The sequence below is a fragment of the Myotis daubentonii genome, chromosome 8 (assembly GCF_963259705.1).
Source record: "Myotis daubentonii chromosome 8, mMyoDau2.1, whole genome shotgun sequence".
Classification (NCBI taxonomy): domain Eukaryota; kingdom Metazoa; phylum Chordata; class Mammalia; order Chiroptera; family Vespertilionidae; genus Myotis; species Myotis daubentonii.
Window position 1 is genome coordinate 43,503,873 of NC_081847.1, and position 27,363 is coordinate 43,531,235.

The 27,363-nt window shown below is 45.9% G+C and overlaps 1 protein-coding gene and 1 non-coding gene across 2 annotated transcripts; both read right to left on the reverse strand.

Annotated features, from left to right (window-relative positions):
- On the reverse strand, nucleotides 1-26,935 carry CPLX4 (complexin 4). The gene is made up of 3 exons (XM_059706233.1): nucleotides 26,577-26,935; nucleotides 20,893-20,980; nucleotides 1-1,763 (listed from the first exon to the last, which is right to left on the reverse strand). Exons 1-3 carry the CDS (start codon nucleotides 26,741-26,743, stop codon nucleotides 1,536-1,538), a joined length of 483 nt encoding a protein of 160 aa, XP_059562216.1. The 5' UTR covers nucleotides 26,744-26,935; the 3' UTR covers nucleotides 1-1,535.
- On the reverse strand, nucleotides 9,669-9,775 carry LOC132240312 (U6 spliceosomal RNA). The gene has a single exon (XR_009454242.1). It is a non-coding gene; the product is annotated as a U6 spliceosomal RNA (small nuclear RNA).
- Nucleotides 26,936-27,363: the final 428 nt, after the last annotated feature.

The following is a 27,363-nucleotide window of genomic DNA, read 5'->3' on the forward strand; positions in this document are numbered from 1 at the left end:
TATATGTAATATATAATTTATTTGTTGTGAAGGATAGCACATATAGAGAAAAGTGATTAAAACATAAATTACACCTCAGTGAATCATTACAAAGTGAATAGAGAGGCAAGGTCAGCTTCATGGGTGTTGAAACACCTTTAGAAGGATCCTATCCTTAGTTTAATGCTATACTGTAAATATTACAATTCATAATTGCTCTTCAACAACTTTTTCCTTGGCATCGAGAAGCACATCTGGCTCCCACTCAACATCCCTTTGAAAGGAGGTTACACTGACTTCAGAGACAGCCATGGCCTTTTCATTTTCACTAGGCCCCACAGATTATGTAGCTAGACCTATACACAAGTGAATAAATAAAACTCTGCCAACAACTCAGAGAAGCTCCTGGTATTCCCCTCACTATTGAGGTAAGAACATTTTTGAATTACCATTGTGATATCTTTTAACTTAGTGTTACTTTAGAAGTTTGAATATTTCTAATTTTATATTTATTTAAATTTCTGTTTTTTAATTACAGTTTTACATTTAATATTATTTGTATCCAAACTGCTATTTCTAATGTAGACAAAAACCTAAGGATGATTCAGCAATTCCACTTCTTGTGGCATTCCACAAAATGTCACTAAAAAAATTGAAAGCAGGAACTAGAATAGATATTTGTATACTCATGTTCATAGTAGTTTTATTCACAATCATCAAAAGGTGAAAGCAACCCAAGTGTCCATGGATGGGATGAATGGATAAGCCAAATGTGGCATATATATCCAATGAAATATTATTCAGCCTTAAAAAGGAAAGAACTTATGATACAATGCTACAGCAGATATGAACCTTGAGGACATTGTGCTAAGTGAAATAAGCCAGTCAGGAAAGGACAAATATTGTATGGTCCACTCATGAGGTTCCTATGATGCTCTACAAGGCTAAGAGCTGATGAAGTCTGTTCTCTGTCTTCGTACCTCATCTTTTACCACATCCCCTCTACTGCCCCTTGGCTTCCAACTGTCCAAGTGCCACACTTGATGAAAAGCATCAACAATGTCAAGGAGCCTGGGAGTGGGGGTGGTGTGGTCTTTGCCTGCCAATGAGTCTGCAGCCTGGGCTCCTGGTGGCACCCTGACCTTCCACATCTTTCTCGGAAGGGCTCTGGAGTCATGCTAATGATTGGACTAGGTGAGAGTTTGACCTCTAAGGAAGGAAATCAAAGAGAAAATTCCATTTGCTTTTATTTCTTTCTGGCTGTCCTGAAGATCTTTAAGCAGGTATGTGTTCTATGTCATTCACAGCTGAAATTTCATGTTAGCCACATTTATAGCTAAAAGGAACGTATCATTTTCTGCTGCCAGGTCCTAGCTAAACATTCTACCAGGAACAATTAGAACATTAAGTTGTTGTCTACGTGTTTGTAGAGAGTTTTGCCATCATGGTTTTTCTAACCCTGCTCACTGCATTGAATATGTGCTGCTCAAGACATTCCGTAGGAGAGTGGTCACCTCCACCTTGGCCTGGTCCCCTTCTGCAGACCTGCCCACCCCTCACATCACAGAACACTTCTGCTCTGCCGTCTGCTTGATTTCTGTGATTGTGGCCTGGGCTTTTTCTTTTATGGTGTCCAAGTCCATGTTCTGAAGATTCTGTAACTGCCCCAGAATAGAATCCTTATCTTCCTCCTCCTCGTGATCTTCATCTACCATTTTTCGGAGATCTTCAGGCAAATCCACATCATCTCCAGCCATCTGGATTTGGTTCTCATCCATTTCACTCTATGTGGAAAAACAAACGTAGATAGAGAGACCACTCTAAAACAAGCAAACAAACAAACATTAAAAGCAGCAGGAAAACAAAGGTCTGTTGAGGAATGAAGAGGATGGCATGCCTAGCTGTCTCTCAGCAGAGCCTTGGCCTGGTAGCTATCATGGAGGCTAGAAGTCACGGTTGAGACACCCCTCTTTCAGTGCACTTGGGTGGATCAGAACCTCTAGCACAGTGGTTCCCAGGTCCCAGCAGCCTCACCATCATGTAAGAACATGTTAGAAAGACAAAGTTTCGGGCTCCACCCCAGACCTAGTGAATCAGATACCCGCAGTGGGGCCCAGCAATCTGTGTTTTAAGAAGTCCTCTCTGTTGTGCTGATGATGCAAAGCTTGAGAATCAGGCACTAACCGGGCTTCAGGCTTCGGCAGCTAGCAGCCCTAGGCTGTGACACAGTGGCCCTGGCTGATCTGATTCTGGAGGGTGGGGTTTGGGTTCATAGTGGCCTGACAGTGCTCCCCCATTTTAGTCATCACTCTTGACTGGCAACTTCTACTTAACTATTGCCTCTTCCGTCCCTTCTACTAGATGGGGGCTCCTCATGGGTGCAGAATCTTGTCCACTTCAGCCTTCCATCCTTGGCACCTGGAAGCACGTCTGGCTCCCACTCAGCATTCATGACTAGTCACAGTTCGCCTTACAATTTTATCTTGTTGGTTCTGGGCATGGCTGTCCCCAGATTTCTAAGAGTATGTCACCTAATATCTTTGTTTTGTAATGAGAAAGAAGAATCTAGAGAAAAAGTTTCTCTGGGAAAGGTAAGGGCTGTTGACATCCCCAGATGGTTGCTATGAGATAATTTTCTGAGATCAGGTTGTAACAGGTGCTAAACTGGGCCTCAGGGGCAGATAAGATTTAAGAGAACGTCAGAAAAGCAAATGATAGGAAATATCTAAGTAGAATTGAGGACCCACCTCGATATGTTGTGACCAGTCTTGAATTTGTTACCAAAGCACATGACAAATCACATAAATATAAAATTATCATCTTAGTCTTAATCAGACCACATAGATTTGGTTTTAGAAAGGTTTTGACACCTGCTGAGTCCAAGGTGGAGTTCAATCAGCATGTACAGAGAGCATCCCACCCCCTTGCCTGGGTATTTAGTAGTGATAACCATAAACAAATATTGGTTGTCTCCTGGTCCAAATGGTGAGCCAGGGCCATGTGTAAACTTGAGTCTCCATCTCCATCTTCCCATTCTAACTGTCCAAGGCTCCATATTTCTTCAGCAGATCCTTCGAGAAGCTGGAGGCCGCAGCCTTTCCATAGAGCGGTTTCCTGTATTTGTTTCTCTGGGCAGACTAACAGCGAGCCTGACTCTAGAAACAGCTGGACAGGCAGCCTTCTGATGACAGTGCCCCAGAGGCATGGCCCTCACACAGGTCCTCCTGAAGGCCTCTGAGAAGGCCCACTCCCAGCGTCACCTCCCGAGGTCAGAGAAGCCTCTCCTGCACTTAGCCAGGCCTCGGCCCCTCAAAGTGCTTAATGGATTAATTAGTTCCTCGTCAAACTGTTGTGGGGATTAATTAGTTAGTTAATCCCCAGAGGCTCTCAGCCAATCCTCTCTGTCAATTTATTTTTTATTTACCTACCCTAGCGGTTGCCTTCCTGCTGATCACACTCTGGGCAGTTTTGCTGGGAAGAGAGGAGACATGGGATTGCAGCCTGTAGAGTCACAGCTCATGTCAATGAGGGACATCTTCTGTCTTCTCTTCTGCTCCCCGAAATAACATGTAATGATTTGAAAAGGCATTCCTGGGAATTCTGACACCCCATCCCTCTAGTTGGTAATAAGATCCCAGACCCTCAGGGGGGTGGGGGTTTGCACCGGGTCACTGTGACTCCTGCACTCATGGTCAGCCTCATGAGAAGGCCTTGCTCTCTTGGCACCTTACCTCTGGCCTAGGAATGGCCCATTTTTGCTCAATAGGCTCAGCTTTCCTAGCAACCTGGGCCTATTTATTTTCCATTTGTCACTAGGCCCTCAATTTTGGGAGAAAGCCGCCTAGACACCCAGCTTCCCTACCCACTGTCAGACTCATCCTCGTGTTTATGGGACCCAAAGGATGCGCACTGATGGAGGTCCTGGTTCACCTCCTGACCTTCTTTTTTCCAGGTTGTGGCTCCATCTCTCCCTGGGTCCCTGTGTGTATGCTTCCCAGACACCTGCCCTACTCTTCAGCCCTAGCAATACTCAGAACAGCAGCTCAGGGTACTCTCAGGATGACAGACCAGGTGCCGAGGCCTGGGCAGGCCCCGGAATGCATTTAGGCAAGGAATTTGGTTCTGGGTAGATAGAGTATGGTCTAAAAAGGGGTATGGGCTCTGGATAGGCCCATCCCTTTGGCCTTGCAGAATTCTCACCCCATGTGAAGGGGTGTGGCCTGAGAAAAGACAGAGGGGAGCCCTCTACAGCATGCAGCCCAAGGCAGGTGGCCCAGTTATTCAGTCTAAAGGCAGTATTGGGTGCCATGGTTGGTGTGGCTCAGTTGGTTGGAGCGTCATCCCGTGCATCAAAAGGTAGTGGTTTGATACCAGTCAGGGCACATACCTAGGTTGTAGGCTCAATCCCCAATCAGGGGAATGCAGGAGGCAACTGATTGATGTTTCTCTCTCTCTCTCTCTCTCTCTCTCTCTCTCTCTCTCTCTCTCTCTCTCCCCCCCCCCCCAATAAAAATAAATAAGTAGCCGAAACCGGTTTGGCTCAGTGGATAGAGCGTCGGCCTGCGGACTGAAAGGTCCCGGGTTCGATTCCGGTCAAGGGCATGTACCTGGGTTGCGGGCACATCCCCAGTAGGAGATGTGCAGGAGGCAGCTGATCGATGTTTCTCTCTCATCGATGTTTCTAACTCTCTATCTCTCTCCCTTCCTCTCTGTAAAAAATCAATAAAATATATTTAAAATAAATAAATAAATAAATAAATAAATAAATAAATAAATAAATAAAGGCAGTGTTGGGTGTGGTCAGTGGCTGTGTTCAGAGTTCTACAACCACCATCCTTCTAGAACAGTGATGGCGAACCTATGACACACGTGTCAGAGGTGACATGTGAACTCATTTTTTGGTTGATTTTTCTTTGTTAAATGGCATTTAAATATATAAAATAAATATCAAAAATATAAATCTTTGTTTTACTATGGTTGCAAATATCAAAAAATTTCTATATGTGACACGGCACCAGAGTTAAGTTAGGGTTTTTCAAAATGCTGACATGCCAAGCTCAAAAGGTTTGCCATCACTGTTCTAGAAGGACAATGCTACTGACTGTCTATCAGCAGCACAGTTGCTTCTGGTGACATTTCTAGCATTGGAATCAATTTCCTGGGCTGTGGACACCTTATGACTAAGGGTAGGACAGGGCCAGGGAGTGGCTAGAGGACAAAATGACATGCTCTGGAGCCAAGTCTGAACTCCTGGCCTCATTAGCCCTGGGTCCTCACCAAGTGAGCCAGCTCAGATCTAACAGGCCAAGGGCCAGAGTCCCATTTGTAAAAGGCTGAAGCAGATGCACACTGCTTTCCTGCAGAGATGGCCTAGGACAGTGGGAAGATCATGAGGTTTGGAGTTAGGAGACCTGGTTCGTGCCCCAGTTCTGTCATTTGGCAACTGCATGACTTTGGGCAAGTCAACAAACATTTCTGGTGAGGGCCCCCTCAGAGGATTATTGGGCAGATTGAATGAGACATGTTGTGAAACAGATTTGTAAACGTCTAAGACTGGGACAAACAGTGTCTGTGGTTATTAATGTTTTAGAGGAAGAAGGGCAACTTGGTATCAAGGTCTCTGCTAAAAGGGTCCCTGGGATAAAGAAGGCATGGACAGCGAAACAGATTGGGGAGGGGGAGGGTATAGGCCCTTAAGAGAAGGATCCGGGACAAAGCAGGCAATTAAGGAGTATAAGGGGTTTACACAGAGGGCCCTGGGCAGCCTTGCCTTCTCCTGTCTAATGAACCGCCCTGCCAATGGGGCCTTGTCTACAATACAAACAATGAATGTCTTGTCCAGGCTTTCTGCTACCCACTGGCAGATCTCAGGTTGGATATTTTGACACTGCTCACACATATAGGAAAGGCAGTCATGCCTCATTACATCCCACAAATGTAAGTGCAATTACGGCCAATATGATTCAGCTCCAGGGAGGGGAGGCTTGGTGCTGAGAACCAAGGCGTGCATGAATGAATGAATAAATGAAGGAAGGAAGGAAGGAAGGAATGAAGTGAACTAGCATACAATTAGGGGACTGATAAGCTACACTGTATTCTTAGAGGTTCTGTTTCAGAGGTCTTCTCATTTCTAGAAATCTTATCAATTTGGGATATTGTTTAATGCAGTTAAGAGCTCATTCTTTTTATGCCAACTGACTAGACTCAGTTTTAATCTCTTGGTTTTTAACCAGATTTATAATCTTTTTTAAAAATATATTTTATTGATTTTTTTTTTTTTTTTTTTTTTTACAGAGAGGAAGGGAGAGGAATACAGAGTTAGAGACATCAATGAGAGAGAAACATTGATCAGCTGCCTCCTGCACACCCCCTACTGGGGATGTGCCTGCAACCAAGGTACATGCCCTTGACTGGAATCAAACCTGGGATCCTTCAGTCCACAGGCTGACGCTCTATCCACTGAGCCAAACCGGTTAGGGCCAGATTTATAATCTTAATCACCAAGTACTGAAAGCCCCATTACTTAAATAGCCCCATATCGTGCCTTTGCTCTTCTCTATGACTGATTGATGACTTTTCATTGAAAGATAAGCACGACCCTGGATCCAGACTTCCTATGCCCTGGCTCTTGATCAACTGGCCTTCATCTTGTAGCAAATTTGAGATATAATGACAAACTGTCATGGGTGGTTATAAAGCCAAAAAGCTGAGCATTCACTAGAAGCATTGTTAGAGTCTAGTCAACCAGCTTGGTGTGTAAGCAAATACCAGTGTGTTGGATGCTAGGTAGCTTTGATTTGTTTTGGGTTTATCTATTTTGGTCTACATCAGCGGTTCTCAACCTGTGGTCGCGACCCCTTTGGCGGTCGAACGACCCTTTCACAGGGGTCGCCTAAGACCATCCTGCATATCAGATATTTACATTACGATTCATAACAGTAGCAACATTACAGTTATGAAGTAGCAACGACAATAATTTTATGGTTGGGTCACAACAGGAGGAACTGTATTTAAAGGGCCAGAAGGTTGAGAACCACTGGTCTACATGATACCAGACAGCTGGATTAATGGATTTCTTTCATTTTGGTGAGTTGATCTAACATTTGATGTTTATATATTTGTGAGGATCATGGACTTCAACAGTCACTTGTCTTCAACAACCACCCCTCACTGCCTCTAGCCCTGGTGACAGCAACCCCTGGTTCCTGTTCTGCCAGAGCTTAGGTGAGTGGGACTATAGAGCAAAGAATACAGCCAGTCAACAAACACCTCCATAGAAAGTAAAAGCGAGCAAAGGAAGGGGGATCTGGGCCAGGCCAGAGGGGAGTAGGCATGAGGATTGTGGGGGCCAGACTCCTGTAGACATTCATCCTTGTTCTGACCAGGGGACCTCGTCTTGCCCTGACATTTACAGACTGAGTAACCGTGGGAAGTCTCTTTCCCCCTCTCAGCTGGTGTTCTTATCTATGAAGGGGAAATAATATCTCCCTGCCTTCCAGGGTGGGTGTGAGGGTTAGCTGAGAAAGCTGGTGTGGCTAAGAAACATATATTACATTCCCACTGTGCAGCACCAGGGTCCCAGGATTCTTTCTTCCCTTCTCATGTCCCCTTCGGACTTCAGTCCACAGCTCTTTCAAGGGTGTGAGTAGAAGGAGCAAACTGAACTGGGGTAGGATGGAAGAAGAAGGAACAGAGGGCCTGCCTGGGCCTCTGATGGCCCCTTCGTCAGCCTTCTCCCTGCCCCCCCCCCCCCCAAACAACTGCTCAGAAGCAGGAGGTTCCGGTGTCCTGCTGAGCAGCCCCTAATTCAAAGGAGGCAGGCAAAGAAAGGTTCACAGAATCATATCTTTCTTTAAGAGACAAATTTTAAATTCATTTCTAATGGAGCTTTCAGTGTGATACTTTGAAAGACAATTCTATTGATAAACTGTCTTCTATCTTCATCTTTATTCAAACTGAACGACGCCCTTAATACAGCAGACAAACAACAGGTGTAACTAAATCATGGAGCTCAGCTGGGGGCATGACATTATTTTTCAATGACTAACCCAGATTGACAATTCTGTTAATAGGATTAGGGTTCATTGTGGAACTGTTTTCTCTTATTAATTTGGCTTGACTTACATATACATTTTGAGTTGGCTAGGAAGAAGGGGCACCTTTGTTTTAAGACATAATCTTGTGGTTTTATTTAAAATATACCACTTCCTCTAGTGGAAGAAATATGACATCTTAATTATAATGTCAAGGAGCCTTTGCATTTTAATACAGAATTATAATTTCGTATTATAATATTATGATTGTAAATTCAGACTTGTTCTTTTCATGAAAATTTATTTTAAAATAACTGATGGCAGATAGATTCTTTCTGCTGTTTTTTATACTTTGTTCTTTGGGTATGGTTCCCACCGCCCCCCCCACCCCCGACTCTTTTTCCCAATAACATCAATCATAGCAAACCTTTTGCAAAGGTGTGTGTGTGTGTGTGTGTGTGTGTGTGTGTGTGTGTGAAACTTTGACATGCCAGGATCCATACAAGGCATTGAGATAAAGGTGAAAAACGGAGCCCCTTTTTGTTAAGCAGCACAGTGTAGTTGGTGAGAATATTCAGGGTGGAAAAGGCCTAAGAGATGTACTCAGGTATTACAGGAGCAAGGAGGAGGGTGGGTAGAGAGATGTCATGGAGGTTCTGGAAGAAATGGCACTAGACCAAAGTCTTACAGGAGGGAAGGGGACCACAAGGAATAGGATATAGAGAACAAAGTAGGAAGAAAGTACAGTCCAGGCAGGGAGTGGCACGAGGCTGGAAAGACAGGAGCTACATCATGGGGCCAAGGGGTTTGACTTTATTCTAAAAAGTCATGGTATCTCTCTCTCTCTCTCTCTCTCTCTCTCTCTCTCTCTCTCTCTCTCTCTCTCTCTCTCGGGAGAAACAGGATCAGATTTGCCTTTTGGAAACCTCACTCTGACATTTTAAGAGGAGCAAGACTCAAAGTCAAAAAGCTACTAAAGAGCCATTGAAATAAAAGAGGTGAGGAATGATGAGGCCTGCACTTGGAATGGAGTTTAGGAGGTGAAATTAGCATGACATGATTATTTGCTGGAGAAGGAGGAAGAGTTAAGACTTCTGGTTTTCAGAGGGACGGGTGTAGAAAAGTGTAGGGCGGGGCGGGGGTGGCTGGGGGGAGACTCGCCAAGGTGAAGCCAACAGGAAGCCCGGATTAAGAGATAAAGAAGGACTCAATTCTGGAGATGAAGTTTGAGAAGCCGCAAAGAGAGGTGACATTTAGGGAGAAGGTGTGGGATGGAAGTCTGCACAGCAACACACACATAGGTGGTGGCTGGAAGCAACAGCACCTGGGGAAAATGTTTGCCTGGAGAGGGAAAAGAGCAGACGGAGGGAGCACCCTGAAATATCTGCAAATTTGGGGTGGACAGTGGAGAGTTAGCCATGAAGAAGACAGAGGAGAAATAGTTTGAGGAGAATGAGAACCAGAGAGTGGTGTCCAGAAGCTGAGAGAGGGCTTCAGGGAGGAAGCGGTGACCAGTGCCTAAGAAAACGAAGAGAAACAAAAAGATAATGGAACCATTTGATCGAGTGTCTGAAGGAGAAGTTTCAGCAGGACGGTGGCAACCAGTCCTTTAGGAAGGACACCTAGAAAGCACGTTTACTCTGTGTATTATTTTTTTTTAATATGGAACACTTCACAAATTTGCGTGCCATCCTTGCTCAGGGGCCATGCTAATCTTCTCTGTATCGTTCCAATTTTAGTATACATGCTGCCAAAGCGAGCACTACTCTGTGTATTTTTGTTCGGAGAGACCAAAGAGAGGAAAACCTGAACATACAGGATTAATGGACTGAGATCCAAGCCCAACGTGAGCATCACGGCTTGCCATAGCACCTGAGGCCCTTTAATTACTGGTGATTTGAACGCCAGAGGAAATCAGCAGAGCGGACGTGGACATGAGCGTGATCATGGCCGATATGTTTTCTTAGGTGTGCTGCAGATGCTGCCGTTTGATCACTGCACTCATCTGACTCCTTGTGTCATTACTGCAATTAAATGTGGTCACCAGAAGACATGGGTATGACACATGGCATTGTCACTGACAGTAAACAACAACCTCAGAGAGGAGGCCTTTTATAGTTTGTCTCCTCGCAGCCCAAGTTTCCTTTCCCTACTCAGCAACCCAGTGACAACACTCTTCCCCACAGAAAACAGCCACTAAATAACTTAGAAAATATAGTGCTGATCCCCAAACACGACATTGTTATCCTCATTATACCAGACAGCTCCCGGGAAGACATATTCCTCAAGTCTGCTCACTACCGGGCCTGCAAAAGGGGCCCAGAACCGCCTCCTGCTGGCTACACAAACACGGACGGACGGACGTGACCCTGAGGAATTGTGAATGAGGCACCCCAGTTGTCCCTGGTTAGCAGGGGGACATGTTGAGTGTGCCAGCTCCTGGAGGACTGTTGATACTATTAGTGTGGTGGCTTGCCCAACGTGGACTTTATAAGATGGCCCAGGGCTAAGAATTCTGCAAACCTTGAGGGAGGGGAAGGTTGTTACTAGGAGCCCAATAAGGCCTGGGTGACCCGCTCCTTCTGCCCAGCACCTTTTTTCTTGTTAGACAGTTGTGTTCAGTTCTCAACTCTACTGTCCTGGGCGGAGAAACACAGGTTAGAGAGGTTGTGGAGGGCAAGGGCATGAAAAATACCAGGAGAATAAGGAGACTCAAGGCTCGGTTGTCATAGTAAGATTTGTGGTCTTGGGGAAGATCACATGAAACTCAATTTACAGGAGTTTTATGGCTATGCATTGAGTGTACACCTATGTCACGTGCTTTTCTGTAGATAAAACATAAGTTCAATAAAAAAAGAAATAACAGCCCTAACCGGTTTGGCTCAGTGGATAGAGCGTCAGCCTGCGGACTGAAGGGTCCCAGGTTCGATTCTGGTCAAGGGCATGTACCTTGGTTGCAGACACATCCCCAGTAGGGAGTGTGCAGGAGGCAGCTGATCGATGTTTCTCTCTTATCGATGTTTCTAACTCTCTATCTCTCTCCCTTCCTCTCTGTAAAAATCAATAAAATATATTTTAAAAAAGAAAAGAAAAGAAATAACACCCAGGCACTGGGGTGAAGGAGCCAACGTGCCATGGTGGCTCAGGAACCCACACCTGCTCTAGGAAGAGACAGAGAGGGAGAGGAGGGGGCTTCCGCGTGCTCCCCAGGTGTCCCCGCCTAGCCCACAGGTTATTGCTGACTGTTAATAACAATGCCATTTGCCTTATGGATGACTTTTGATCACCATTTAGAAAAAATAGGCATCACACTGTACATTTTAGCCCAGGGCCTCTTTCGCTTCTAAATGGAAGTTTGTCCTCTTGACTCCCTTCACCCATTTTGCCCACCCCAACCCTTGCTTCTGGCAATCTGTTCTCTCCCTCTATGAGCTTGCTTTTTTAAGACTGCACACATGAGTGGGATCATACAGTATTTGTCTTTCTCTGACTTATTTAACTTAGCATAATGGCCTCAAGGCCCATCTACATTGTCACAAATGGCAGGGTTTCCTTCTTTTTCATGGCCAAATAATATTCCATTGCATATACGTCACAATGACCATTTTTAATTGCAGTAATGAGGTAAGTAATCAATTAACTACAGGAATCAAGGTGCCCCCATGAAGGAGATGTATGTCGTGACTTGGGCATCTGTTGTCCCATCTCCACCCTAAGCAGTTTCTCACCGGCCCAGGCCTCTGTCCACCCCCTGCTGCTCTAGGAGGGGAACACTGGCTGGTCAGCCCCTCATTCCTTTCCCTCCAATTCACTGGACACGTTGCCATGGTCTGGAGTTTTCCTAATCACCGTGATGCCCCTGGGCACTGCCTAGCCTTCCAGGGCCTCCCTGGCCCTCAGGGGTGCATCCAGGAAATGAAAACCTGCACTGTAAATCCCCATGGTTTCCAGATGGCACTCGAGGGTTCTTCTGCAGAATCAGAGGAAGACCTAACATTACACCCAGTTCCGTAGTAGCGACAGCATGAGCCCCTCCACATACATGGACTTGACATAGCATGAGATCAAAGCATGGCATTCAGGCCCTCGGAAATGGCTATCCCCACTCATCTTTCCCCCTAAGTCATCTCCTCTCAAGGCTGCATATGCCAATTCCACAAGTACTGTCAGTCTTTTAAGACCCCTGGCTTCCCTCATTGCTGTGGAGACAGCTAAAACCTCCATCCTGGCATGCCATGCATGGGAGGGTCCCGCTGCTCAGATGCCTCCTCCCTCCCACCTGACCCCACCTAAGTCCCTCACGCGTGCTGCACCCTCCTGCTTTGTGACAGCTGCTCCTAGGAGGGCCCGCCAGGCTCTTCCAGGCTTGCTAGCACAGGCACTTGAGAATAAAATGTGCAATCAAAAGAATGGACTTCAAAAAAAAGCGACCCTCAGACATTTATTTCTGTTCCCCACCAGCACCACTGTCCCTGCTACAACGCGCGGTCCCTGGTCCCTGCGGAAGGACTGAAAACAGTCACAGCGAGGGTGCATTACCCGGGGCTGCCTGTGCCCGCTGCGACTGGGGACACCAGGGGGCGCCAGGGGCCCGGATTCCTGTCCCTCGCAGCTGCCGCTACTGTGGGCTCCCAGTGGAGCCAGGGTCTGGCTGGGACAGGAGTGGCCATTCTGCACAGACAGGAAGCCGCAGCCCGAGGTGTGATGTCTGATGGGGGTGGGGGGAGGGAATGGGGGGGGGTGGAGGTGTGGAGACTGGAAAATGTGGCTCTCCCCCAGGGCCCCTTTCTAGCCTAGAGGCTATTGAAGGCCCACTGCACCCAGAGCCTCCAATGGGGCGGGTGGGTGGGGAACTGTAACCTGTGTCAGCCACGAGGCAGAGGAAGTGCCCAAGTGGGGGCTGGCGGCAAATGCAAGGTGCTGCGTTGAGGTTGGGGCGTTCGCCACATCTGGGGATAACTGGGCAAAGTGGAACATGATGGATCATATCCCCCCAAAAAGCAGTAGTTGTATTATTAGTATTTTTAGTATTTTCTACACCATAGACAAATTCTTGAAGCATTGTGTGTAGAACCCATCTTGACAAAACATAGCCATAACTAAGGTGACCCAGCAGGCCCCCATTTGACAGCAAACTCTGCAGCGAAGGATTAAGTCTCATCTCTCTATTTGGATTGTACTGGAATTTAGTCCTTGACTCACAGGTCTGTGGGCAAGCCGTCAGACAACACAGAAGAAGGAAAAGGGATGTGCCTGGCTGCTGGGGGTGGCATTCCGTGACACTTCACTGAAATAGTGACCAGTACAGGTTGTCTGTCCCTAAGGTCTTCATGCAGTTTTAAGCCACATCGAACTGAAAACTGCACTAAACTTATGGGACTCCTGGAATATTAAGAAGAGAAAGAGATGGTGTTCAAATCCTTTCTTAAGTCACTCTTTTTCTTTTTTAAAAATTTATTTTATTGATTTTTTACAGAGAGGAAGGGAGAGGGATAGAGAGTTAGAAACATCGATGAGAGAGAAACATCGATCAGCTGCCTCCTGCATACCCCCTACTGGGGATGTGCCTACAACCAAGGTACATGCCCTTGACCAGAATTGAACCTGGGACCCTTCAGTCCGCAGGCTGACGCTCTATCCACTGAGCAAAACTGCTCAGGGCAAGTCACTCTTTTTCATGGTTGAGAGGCCTAAGTTCCAATCCTGGTTGTCACTCAATAGCTGTGGATTTTTAACCTCCCCCACCCTAGCAGCTGTAGTTTCCTTGTGCTAAAAGTGGCGTTAGTTTCTTACATGAACTCAAAGGCCTCGTTCAGGGTTAATGAAAATATCAGGTGAGGTCTCATAAGCATGATGAATTTGAAACAGTACAGAAAAGGGGCTATATGAGCATAGGTAAATCATGCAATGAAAGATTCTGGACTCCACTGTTGGCCATTTATCAACTTTGTCATAGTTCCTTCCATTCCCAACCCAGCTGGCTTTGGGGAGCAGTACCCTAGGCAATTATAGTCGTTATCACTCCCCAGGGCCTGGCCCTCTCCAGGGAGGATATGAACGTGCAGATTTCACAGCTGTAATTCTTTCCTTTTCCCATAGTTTCTGTTGGAGAGGCTCTTGTCCCACATGCTAGCTTGGGTCAGAGATGTGGGAATTATTTTTCTCTGAAGAGCATTAAAACCCTGCTGCTAAGGCTGAAGGGGCTCACCCCAAGGATCGGGAAATGAACAAGACCACTGGCTCACCACCAAGGAAGAAAACAATCAAAAGCTCTGATTCTTGAGGTTCAGAGACCTCGAGTTGCTGTATTGTTTATAATGTCAGTGCGCTTGCCCATGGTCTCCAAGTCCCCTGGTTGTTACTATGTGCAATAATAAGAGCTATCACATATTGAGATCTTTCCATTAGTCAGGCACTGTACTAGGCTCTTTACATTATACAGGGCGGGGCAAAAGGAGGTTTACAGTTGTGGGTATGCAAAACAGAGTTTATTCTTGTATTATTATATATTAATTATTGTATTGTTTTCCATACAAACAACTGTAAATCTACTTTTGCCCATCCCTATGTTATCACAGACAAAAACCTTGTAAAATAGGTATCATTGCTCCATTTTATAGGTGGGGAAGCTGAGGCTCAGATTGTTTTAGAAGCCCCCTAAGGTTGCACCGTGTCACAGTGGCAGAGCCAGAATTGAAACCCATTTCTCATTATATCCCACAGAAGGACAGCAGCGCAGCTGACAAAAATAAATCCTGAAAAAGTCCACCTTTGTGTAAGAGACATGGCCTGTTGGCTGTGTGTGTGTGTGTGTGTGTGTGTGTGTGTAATTTCTGCTTTGTTCCAAACAAGATTTGTGATGCTTAATCAGATATACCCAAGGCAGGAGGCTGGAGCTCCAGTTTAGCAGCGTAAATCTGAGTCAGGCATCCTGCCTGGTGTGTGTGTGTGTGGGACGGGGGGGGGGGGGGGGGGGGGGGGGACCATAATGCTGAACAGCAGAGACACCCCAGGGAGCACCAGGAAACCCACCAGACCCTGGGAGTGGAAGGGATAGTGTTTAGAAGCGCTCCACTCTTCCACAATGCAAGCTCAATGGGAAAAAGTACTTGTTAAACCAGAATACAGGGCACAAAAAGCAAGGCATTCTTTTCAAACTTCGTTGGTCTCAAAGGCAAATGAGTTCAAATGTCATTGGGAGTTTTCCCGTTCTGGGTCCTAGGGATCAAACTCTCCCACAGGGTGGGTCTATTTAACCCTTTGGTGACTTCAGCAGTGATCTTGCATGGACAGTGTGGCCTGTCTCCCTTTGTTTCCTTGCTTGTCGCTTCTGAAGACAGCTTTCGGGGATCTGCAGAAGACCCACGGGGGGAATAGATTTAGTGGCTCTCATCCCGGGGGTGGGGCGGGGTGGGAGGACCATGTACTTTGGAGGATCTTCCTCTCTGGTTTCTCCAGGTGGAAGATGTTCTCGTAGGGAGCGTGCACCTCCGGAACGTGAAGTTGAACACTGACCTAGAGTCATTTAGAGGAGCTGGGCGATCCCCAGGAGGGGGAATGTCTGAGCCAGAGGAGCAAAGTGCTGGGCCCTCTGTCACCCATGCAGGCCTGGAAGAGTATGTCTGAGCCCTGCCGCACATGTCATCCTCGTCCCTCCGCTCCACAGTGAAATAAAAACAGATGTGCAGTAGATGCACTGTGAATACCTTGGTCCTCTCAGCCAAGACAGGTAGGATGGAGCCAGCTGATGACCAGCCCTGCCACATCATTCCCGAACAGAAGCAACCGATCATTCCTTTGACATCGAGGCAGAATATTAAAGAAGTTGGGCCCCGGGCTCTGCCCTTCCGCTGTGTGGCCTTTGCGAGGAGGGGACTTTCTCTGGGCCTCCGTTTCCCCTAATGTAGGAATGAGCCTGCTCACAGAACTGAGAGGAGGAAATTAATTGACACATGCAGAGCACTTGGCACAGTGCCTGCACTTAGAGCTCAATGAATGGCAGCTGTGATCATTAGCCCCATTATGAATTTGTATATAGCTGTTCTAGAGTCTTTAGATAAATTTTCATTAAAATGTCATCTGTAGGTGTTCATTTTATTGAGTGGAAATGGAAGTTTATAGAAGCAGAATGACTGGGATCCAGTCTTTATGAACTCCTAGTGTAGTGCTCTTTTCACTATACCATGCCTTGGTTATGTTTGGTTATATATATCTCCTATCTAATAAAAGAGAAAAATGGTAATTGGCGTACGACGATACCCTTTTCATTGGCTAATCAGGGCTATATGCAAATTAACTGCCAACTATGATTGGCAGTTAACTGCCAACTAAGATTGGCAGTTAACTGCCAGCAAGATGGCGGTTAATTTGCATATGTAGGCACAATGCAGGGAGGCGAAAGGGAAAGCAGGAAGAAGCCCCCTGCCACTGACAGTGATCGGAAACCCAGGGGGGAGCTAAGAGCTGGGGGGCAGGGCAAAGGCGGCCCTGGGGCCGCCTTTGCCCTGCCCCCCAGCCATGATCAGAGAATCAGGCGCCTTTTCCACCCTGGCCAGTGATAGCAGGAAGTAGGGGTGGAGCCAGCAATGGGAGCTGGGCACGGTCAAAGCTGGCAGTCCCAGGAGCTAGGGGTCCCTTGCCTGGGCCTAAAGCGGAGCCCACGTGGGGCCACTGCAGCTGCAGGTCCCTGCTGCCCGGGCCGGACACCTCAGCCAGAGGCATTAGGCCTGGGCAGGGGCGGAGCCTGCAACCGCGGGGAGCTGGGGGTCCCCTGCCCAGGCCTGACACCTCTGCCGGAGGCCTCAGGCCTGGTCAAGGGGCCGATCCGGTGATTGGTGATCGGAGGGTGATGAGGGTCAACTCCTCTGGCCGAGGCATCAGGCCTGGGCGGGGGGCGGAGCCGGGGATTGGGGGGATATGATGGTCCCCTTGCCCAGGCCTGAAGCCTGGGTCAGAGGCGTCAGGCTTGGGCGGGGGGTGGAGCAAGTGATCGGGGGGAGATGGGGGTCCCCTGCCCAGGCATGATTCCTGGGCCAGAGGCCTCAGGCCTGGGCGGGGGCCAGAGCCAGTGATCGGGGGGAGATGGGGGTCCCCTGTCCAAGCCTGACACCTCTGGCGGAGGCGTCAGGCCTGGGCAAGGGGCCGATCAGGCGATCGGAGGGTGATGGGGGTCTACGCCTCTGGCCAAGGCATCAGGCCTGGGCAAGGGGCAGAGCCAGCAATCAGAGGGGTCTGGGGGTCCCCTGCCCAGGCCTGACTCCTCTGTCAGAGGCGTCAGGCCTGGGCAAGGGGCCGATCCTGCGATTGGAGGGTGATGGGGGTCAACGCCTGAGGGCTCCCAGTATGTGAGAGGGGGCAGGCTGGGCTGAGGGACACTCCCCCCCACACACACACACCCAGTGCACGAATTTCGTGCACCGGGCCCCTAGTATATATATATATATATTAGAGGCCCAATGCACAAAATTCGTGCAAGGGGCTCAGCCCTCACAGCCCCAGCTGCCTCGGCCAGCCCTTGCAGCCCCGGCTTTGTCCGGAAGGTCGTCCGGATGGTCGTTCTGCTGTTTGGTCTAATTAGCATATTAGCTCTTTATTATATAGGCCTAGAGGCCCAGTGCACAAAAATTTGTGCACTCGGGGGTGGGGGGGTCCCTCAGCCTGGCCTGTGCTCTCTCGCAGTCTGGGATCCCTCGGGAGATAACGACCTGCTGGCTTAGGCCTGCTCCCGGGTGGCAGAGGGCAGGCCCAATCCCTAGGTGCAGCCCCTGGTCGGGCTCAGAGCAGGGCCGATTGGGAAGTTGGGGCACTGCCCCCTGTCATGCACAGAGCAGGGCCGATTGGGAGGTTGCGATGCCACCCTGAGTCACACTCAGGGTAGGGCCGATTGGGGGGTTGGGGCACCACCCTCTGTCACACTCAAGGCAGGGTCGATGGGGAGGTTGCGGCACCACCCCCTGTCATGCACAGAGCAGGGCCAATCAGGGGGTTGGGGTGCTGCCCCCTGTCACGCACAGAGCAGGGCCCATCAGGGGGGTTGGGGCTCCATACCCTGTCACGCACAGAGCAGGGCCCATCTGGGGGTTGGGGCGCCGCCCACTATCACCCACAGAGCAGGGCCGATCACGGGGTTGGGGCGCCGCCACTCTCACACTCAGGGCAAGGTCGATGGGGAGGTTATGGCTCTACCCCGTCACACACAGAGCAGGGCCCATCGGGGGGGGGGGGTGCGTTGGGGCGCCGCACCCTGTCACACACAGAGCCGCAGGGTGATCAGGGGGTTGGGGAGCTTCCCCCATCAGGCACAGAGCAGGGCTGATCCAGGGGGTTGGGGCGCCTTCCCCTGTCATGAACAGAGCAGGGCGGATAGGGAGGTTGTGGCCCCGCCCCCTGTCACACACAGAGCCGCAGGGCGATCAGGGGGTTTGGGCGCTGCCCCCTGTCACACTGATCCCAGTGCTGGGAGGCCTCGCGGCTCCACTGATCCTGGTGCTGGGAGGCATATTACCCTTTTACTATATAGGCTAGAGGCCTGGTGCATGTGTGGGGGCCGGCTGGTTTGCCCTGAAGGGTGTTCTGGATCAGGGTGGGGGTCCCCACTGGGGTGCCTGGCCAGCCTGGGTGAGTGGATGATGGCTGTTTGCAGCTGGTCACACACCCTTCAGGGTGGGGGTCCCCACTGGGGTGCCTGGCCAGTCTGGGTGAGGGGCTGAGGGCTGTTTTCAGGCTGGCGGGTGACTGAAGCTCCCAACTGCTCCTTTTTTTCTTTCTTTTTTTATTCTGGGCCAGCTTTAGCTCTGGCTCCAGCTCTGAGGCCTCTGCTGCTGAAAGCAGGTATCGTTTGTTTGGTTCTACAATGGAAACACTGTATCAACTCCAGCTCTGAGATCCAGGAGGGCTGAAAGCAGGTTTCTGGGGTTTTGTTTAGCTTCTATATTTGTAACAATGTTTCTTAGCAGCACAGAGGCCAGCAAGGCAGGCGGGGAATGTTGGTTTCCTCCGTCACTGAAGCAAGCAAGCCTCATGTTAGTTTCAAGTTGCCTGGCTGCCGGCCGCCATCTTGGCTGGCAGTTAATTTGCATATCTCGCTGATTAGCCAATGGGAAGGGTAGCAGATGTATGCTAATTACCATGTTTCTCTTTTATTAGATAGGATACACACACACATACATATAATTTGTATTTGTATATATATATATATATATATATATATATATATATATATATGTATTTGTATATATATATATACACTAGGGGCCTGGTGCACGAAATTCGTGCACTGAGTGTGTGTGTGTGGGGGAGTGTCCCTCAGCCCAGCCTGCCCCCTCTCACATACTGGGAGCCCTCAGGCGTTGACCCCCATCACCCTCCAATCGCAGGATCGGCCCCTTGCCCAGGCCTGACGCCTCTGGCTGAGGCGTCCGGCCCGGGCAGCGGGGACCCGCAGCTGCAGCGGCCCCGCGATCGTGGGCTTCGCTTTAGGCCCAGGCAAGGGACCCCTAGCTCCTGGGACTGCCAGCTTCGACCGTGCCCAGCTCCCATCGCTGGCTCCACCCCTACTTCCTGCTATCACTGGCCAGGGTGGAAAAGGCGCCTGATTCTCTGATCATGGCTGGGGGGCAGGGCAAAGGCGGCCCCAGGGCCGCCTTTGCCCTGCCCCCCAGCTCTTAGCTCCCCCCTGGGTTTCCGATCACTGTCAGTGGCAGGAGGCTTCTTCCTGCTTTCCCTTTCGCCTCCCTGCATTGTGCCTACATATGCAAATTAACCGCCATCTTGTTGGCAGTTAACTGCCAATCTTAGTTGGCAGTTAATTTGCATATAGCACTGATTAGCCAATGAAAAGGGTAGCTCGTACACCAATTACCATTTTTCTCTTTTATTAGTGTTGATATATATGTATTTGTGTATATATATATATATATATATATATATATATATATATACAGTAGTTCCCCCCTTATCAATGGTTTCACTTTCCGTGGTTTCAGTTAACCACAGTCAACTACAGCCCAAAATATTAAATGGAAAATTCCAGAAATAAACAATTCAGACATTTTAAATTGTATGTTCTTCTGAGTAGTGTTATGAATTCTCACACTATCCTGCCCAGTCCTGCCTTGTACATGAATTGTCCCTTTGTCCAGTGTCTCCACACTGTTTATCCGCCCTGTCCTTAGTCACTCAGTAGCCGGCTCGGTTAACAGGTGGACTGTCGTGGTATCACAGTGCTTGTGTTCATGTCACCCTTATTTTACTTAAAAATGCCACATTCACATGACCTTCATTACAGTATATTATTATAATTGTTCTATTTTATTATTAGTTATTATTGTTAATCTTTTAATGTGTCTAATTTATAAATTAAACTTTATCATGGGCATGTGTGTATAAGAAAAACTTAATATATACAGTACAGAGTTTGCAGTATCCGCAGTTTCAGGCACCCACTGGGGGTCTTGAAACATATCCCCTGTAGATAAGGGAGGATTACTGAATACATATATTCATGACCATGATTCTTTGCTGATAATCAAACATTCTCCATTTTTAATTATGTAAGAAATGGTTGGAGGCAAGGTAGAGGAGGGTGGGGATAAGGGGGAGAGATCAACCAAAGGACTTGTATGCATGCATGTAAGCCTAACCAATGGACACAGACACCAGGGGGGTGAGGGAATGAGTGGGGGGGTAGGGGGACAATGTGGGGATAAGGACACATACGTAATACTTTAATCAATAAATTAAAAATAAAAATAATAAAGTTAGCATTATAGATTGCAAAAATAAATAAATAAATAAATAAAATAAAAATGTCTTTTTATGCAAAAAAAGAAAAAGAAAGAAAAGAAATGGTTGGATGTGTATTGTGTTAGGAGTGTCTCACCTTTGGAAGTCTGTACTTTTCTCTGAGATGAACTCTGAGGCATGCCCTCTCTGCCTTTTTTTGTGTAAATGAAGCATCTCTTTCCATCCTAAAAGGAAAAGAATAGAAGAAAGTATCAGAGGGTGTAGAGCAATGGCTCTCAACCTTCCTAATGCCGCGACCCTTTAATACAGTTCCTCATATTGTGGTGACCCCCAACCATAAAATTATTTTTGTTGCCACTTCATAACTGTAATTTTGCTACTGTTATGAATCGTAATGTAAATATCTGATATGCAGGATGTATTTTCATTGTTACAAATTGAACATAAAGCATAGTGATTAATCACAAAAACAATATGTAATTATATATGTGTTTTCCGATGGTCTTAGGCGATCCCTGTGAAAGGGTCGTTCGACCCCAAAGGGTCGCGACCCACAGGTTGAGAACCGCTGGTGTAGAGCTAAGGAGTTCAGACCTGTGCTCAGAGGAGCCAGACATGGGGCTACACCTTCCAGTCCCACTGCCCTCAGACGTGGGGATGGGTTGTGGGAGCTGCATTTCTAACAAGCTCCTGAGTGATTTTCCAGACAACTAAAACATCCAGAACTGGGGGTGCTTTGGAGGCATGTGGTATTGGGGTTGTAATATAAAGCCATTTCCCTTCCTTGTCACCCCCCACCCCACCCCCCAGGGGTGTTCCCTTCCCTGTTTGAAAGGAGGCAGCCCTTCAAAGTGAGACTGATTGCGCACTGCTCTGGGAACCACCTAACTGGACTTGTGATTATGCTGGTTTGAAATAAACTCCCTTGCTTATGATCCCAACAGAGGCAGACACCTTTGGGAATATCTGCAAAGTTCACAATACCACCTCCCCTCCTTGCCCACAGGAGTGTATTCCTGGGGCTAAATTTACACACATGGCCCTGCCCTCTAGCTGGATTGGATTGGACTAAACTGGGTAAATGAAACCTCTTCGCTGGGAATTTGGCTGGAGCTGGTGGCTGGAGCTGTGACAGGTGAACATGGAGGCCATCGGCTGTTTTCCAGGGTCACCTGGTCTGTGTAATAGACTGAGGAGAGAGCTCCCTGCTAAGAAGAAAGAGCAAAGTTTCCTTGTGAGATAGAAGCAATGGCGAGGGATGGAAAAGAGTGCTAGTGGCTTCCCAACAGCTCTCTGCGTATTGGTTTAGGTCCAGGTGGAGCCTGATGGTAGTTCTGCTCTTGGGTTTGGGGAAGCAACTTTGCATGAAGCACTATTTGCATTAAAACAAACTGTTTCATTTTCAGGTGGCTAAACTGATTTCTATTCTCAAATTCAAGTTTTGAAATCATCTTAACCATGACGTGGAAGGCTGACTCCTGGAAGAGCTGGGTCTGAAGCACTCAGATTAAACTGCTCAGCACTGGGCCTTGGGCTCAGGCACCCCCTGAACCCACTGCCCACCACAAAATGTCAGGCCTGGAATAGGCAGGAGGGAGTACTGGGTTCAATCTTCTAGTTTGGGAGAGGGAAACAGAATTAAATGACTTATCCAAGACATGAGTGACCCGTGGCATGGGCAGAAACAGGTTTTTTTGTTCCTCCCAATATTTTATTATAAAAAATTTCAAACATACAGAAATGTTAATGGACTTTTTCAGTGAAACCCATGTACTCACCATCTAGATTCTACAATGAGCATCTTACTAAGACATGTTTTATCATATATGTACCCCCCTCTAGCCATTCCTTTATCCATCTTATTTTTTGATGCATTTCAAAATTGTAGAAATCAGTACTCTTTCCCCCACTGCAACATGCATGACCATTAATTATAGTTATGTCTTTGCTTATAGTTTTATTATTTACCATCTATCATCTACCTACCTATTTATCTTTGTTCTATTGATTCTGTTTCTGTGTATAACACAAACTCCTATTAAGATATAAAAAACATACTGTCACCTGAGCACATTCCCTCATCCCCATTCCCAATCAACACCTACTCCCACTGTGTCCTTGCTGTCTTAGATTGGTTTTGCCTGCTCCAGAACCTCACATAAATGTGACAATACATTATGCCTTCTTCTGTGTAAGGCTTCTTTCATTCAGCATAAAAAACTTTTGAGATTTATCCACGTTTTTCATTTATCAGTTTGTTCCTTTTTATTACTGAGTGTATTCTACCATATGAATATATCACGTTTGTTTATTCATCCTGCTTGCTGATGGACACCTGGGCGATTTCCGGTTCGGGGCTACTGTGAATGAGGCTGCTATGAGCATTTCTGTACAAGTGTTTTTGTGAGCATGTATATTCATTTCACCTAGGCAATATCTAGGCATGGAATTACTAAGTGATAGGGTAATTTGGTTGACTAAGTGTAGTTTTATTAGAAACTGTCAGACCTTTACCCCAGTGGTTATACGCTCATACATCTCATCAACCAGAAGAATTCTATCACACTTAGGCCAACTTTTGGTATTGTGTCTTTTTAATTTTAGCCATTTTGGTATGTGTGTAATGGTACCTTACTGTGATTTTAATTTTCATTTCCATGATGACTAATGATACTGGGCTTTTTTTTTCATGTATTCATTGGCCATTTGTATATCTTTGTGAAGTATTTGTTCAACTCCTTTAAAAAAGTATATTTTTACTGATTTCAGAGAGGAAGGGAGAGGGAGAGATAGAAATATCAATGATGAGAAAGAATCATTGATGAACTGCCTCTTGCATGCCTCACACTGGGGACTGAGCCCACAACCCAAGCATGACCAGAACTCGAACCGTGACCTCCTGGTTCATAGATTGATGCTCAACCACTGAGCCATGCTGGCCAGGCTAGAAATTATTTTTACATTCTAGACCCCAGTACTTCATTAGACATGTTTTACAAATATTTTCTATATTTGCAGCTTGCCTGTTTATTTTCTTAATGGTGTCTTTTGATAGAAGTTTTTAATTTTGACATCTAATTTATCACTTAAAATTTGTATGGTAATTGCTTTCAGAGTCATGTTTAAAAAATCTCTGCCTACTTCCAAGTTGCAAAGATATTCTATGCTTTTTTCTAAGTGCTTTTATAATTTTATATTTTGGTCTGTGATGCATATCAAAGTTCAAGTTACAAACATTACTGTAGCAATTGTACCATAGCTAAGATAAAGGGACATTTTAATGTAATTAAGAGACATGGAGGGATAAGCAGATAGCTGTTTTATTTAGACTTTTCCAAATGTTTTCTGTTTAGGTGTAGACCTCTTTCAGTATTAATGTTATCAGTAGTGAAAAAAAAATCTGAAGATAGAAGTAACATAAAAACGAATGTGCAGTAGAGTGCATTGTTAGGTAGGTTTCAGATTACAATTAGAGGAGTGAATCCCACAACTTTTCTAAAATGACGAGGACAGGTTCAGAAGGTTTCTATTTACTAGTATTCATTTTAATGACTGCATGTGCTATGATATCTATAGCTCTCTCTACATGAAACTTGTGATGAACCATTTTGATGCCCACTTCTTTATGCTGTATTTTTGACAATGAAGCTCTTGAAAACTCAAGCAATGGACTATGGACTAGAAGTCATGCCTCTTGCCATGGAGAAGTAGGCTGGTCCCATTGTCTCATTAATATTTCTTACATTAGATGACTACATAAATTTATAACACACACACACACACACACACACACACACACACACGAGTAGCTGGCAAATAACCCAATCCAATAAATAACAATATCATTTGGGTGTTTTGGTCTTTGATCTGTCCAGATATAAAATTAAGGAAAATGAGGACATTAATCAAACAGATGCCATATCTGTGAGTAGGTTTATTACTGAGACATATTAAATATTTTAAAAGATCAGGTGTATAGTCTAAATACCTGACCATTTTGCCCAGCCAGTATGGCTCGGTGGTTGAACATTGACCTATGAACCAGGAGGTCACACGGTTCAATTCTAGGTCAGGGCACATGCCCAGGTATCGGGCTCATCCCTGCTGGGGGATGTGAAGGAGGCAGCTGATCAATGATTCTCTGTCATCATTGATGTTTCTATTTCTCTCTCCCTCTCCCTTCCTCTGTGAAATCAATCAATCAATAAATACCTGACAATTTTCCTTTTATAAGCCCACTTGAGCTGAGAATTTGGTGCTATTGTTCTATTTCTATTTCTTTATCATACTTGTTTTTTTTACATGCCATAGGCAAAACTAGACAATATTCAAGGAATGCTGCTTTATTTATTTATTTATTTTTGCCCAAGCATTATCTTAGCATCAACATCACTTTTGTGGTTGTATTTACTTTTTAAAGCTGACTTTCAATTACTGCAGAGCCAAGCATAATACCAGTCTAGATAGTTTCTAAGCCATGATTTCTTTCAGAAAAAATACAATAGACAAGGTTTCCATTAAATGTAGGTCTTTGTACTTAGTTTCCTCCAGGTCATTAACCTTTTCACTTATAATCACCTTAGCAATAGGACTTAGGCAACTCTTATGTAACTATCGTTAGCAAAATAGCCATAGTGGCAAAAATATTTTTCTTTTGTAACATATACTGAACATTTAACCTCAAGAACAATGTTTCAATTCTTACTTGATTACTAAAAGATTTTTAAATTGATTCAACCTTGAACTTAAAAAAAATTACATATAGATTGCACTTATTTAAAGCTCAGTCTTTAGTAGTAAAAAATTGTTGGTGATATTCACATTCCATAATACCCAACTAAAATATTATGAATATTTTATTTTTATTACATTTTATATAGCCATCAGACTGTCCTTAATTTTTGGAGGTATATGGCTGAAATAGGGGTGAAGTATGGTGATTCCTATAATTTTCTTTAAAAGTTGTTCTATCTATCTATCCATCCATCCATCCAACGAATCTATCTATAAGCAAATATGTCATAATATCATATGCTCTGTCCAGTGTGGCTCAGAGCATCATCCCATATACCGAAAGGTCACAGGTTCGATTCTTGTCAGGGCACATGCCAATCGGTTTGCCTGCAGGAGGCAACAGATTGATGCTCCTCTCTCACATCTATGTTTTCCTTTCTCTCTCCCTTCCCCTCTCTGAAAATATCAATGAAAGTATCCTCAGGTGAGGACTTAAAATCTATACATAATAGGTATATATGGGTATTCATTATACTGTTCTTTTTCTGTATCTTTAAAATTTTCATAATACACAGCCCACAAATTTATTCATAGTCTGAAAAGCAAGTCACGTTGTGCTTTCTAGGCTTTTATTTGCAACATGTGAGGTCAAGATGGCTGCACTAGATGTTCTTTAAGGCCCTCTTCCAGGTGCCAAGTCTGAATTCTTACAATTTGAAAGCTTTCTATGTGCTAGGAGGGTGAATTTCAGAAAACCAATAAAGATAGGCTCACATTTTTTCATGCTAATATTTAAATTGAGGTTGATTACAACGTGCCCCGATCAGAAAGTGTTAAGCTGCTTAAAAAGAACATATAGATTCACTTTTTCTTTTTCATTTCTATTCATACAGGTAGGATATAGTAACTGCTGATGCTACAAAACTGTTCACTTTAGCAGAACGCTTTCGCAAGGTTGGAGGCAGACAGACAGCACAAGGAAAGGCATTTACAGAGCAAAGAGAAGGATACTAGGGAACTGGTGAAGGTAAGGCCGGCAGGAACTCCGTTTTGTTTTTAAAGGGAAATGAAGTAGCAGGCACTCACTTATCCTCGATCATTTGCTTCTGATATTCCTCATATTCCTCTCTGGTCATCCCCTGAGCTGCGGCAGCACCCGAGGTCCCTCCTTCTTCTTTATTTTCTTCAGACCTGCCACCAAATCCTAAATTCTTTACCTGGTTACTTATCATAGTTTTCACAAAGAAAGCCATTGTTTCTGCTCCAGAAAAAGAAACCCCAAAACTCAGACTAAACCTGAAGAAGAGAAAAAAGACAAACTCTTCAAATATCTTCAATGACAGCCAGGCCTTTAAGAGCAAAGGGTTTTGCAGGGCCTCATGTCCTCAAGGGCGTCCTGATGGAGAAGAGTGGTTTGCGGCTGTAAGCTGGATTAGAGGCGAGCTACCTCGGATGCAGGGGCAGATGGTTCAGATTATGGAAGACTACAATCAGATGGAACTGACTACTTTCTGAATTAATACACTAAGCTAATTTCAGAGGGAAAAATCCTTCCCATTTTCTACCCTCCCTCCTCACCCACTTCTAAGTTTTATATTATGCTAAGCACATCCAGAGTTCTTCAATTAAATTAGTCTGACATTATATGGCTGTAGTATAATTTCCAAATTCTAGCCCAGAGCATGTCCTATTGAAAAGCGAGTCCAATGAGACTCAAAACCCAAAATGCTTCATTAAGCAAAAATAATCCGTTGATCCGTCATTTTATGTTATTGGACTTTGCGCTATGCAAGGATTTGTCTTTGATTTGCTTGGATTCTGTCCTGCTTTGGTGGTTACTGTGTCCCATACAAAAACACTTAACTGTGGCGAG

Coding starts and splice junctions, on each gene's coding strand:
- CPLX4 (XM_059706233.1), bottom strand. CDS start 26,743: ATGGCTTTCTTTGTGAAAACTATGATAAGTAACCAGGTAAAGAATTTA. Junction 20,981..26,576: donor AAGCAAATGATCGAGGATAA/GTGAGTGCCTGC, acceptor TTTTCCTTTTAG/GATGGAAAGAGATGCTTCAT. Junction 1,764..20,892: donor AAAAGTACAGACTTCCAAAG/GTGAGACACTCC, acceptor TTTTCCACATAG/AGTGAAATGGATGAGAACCA.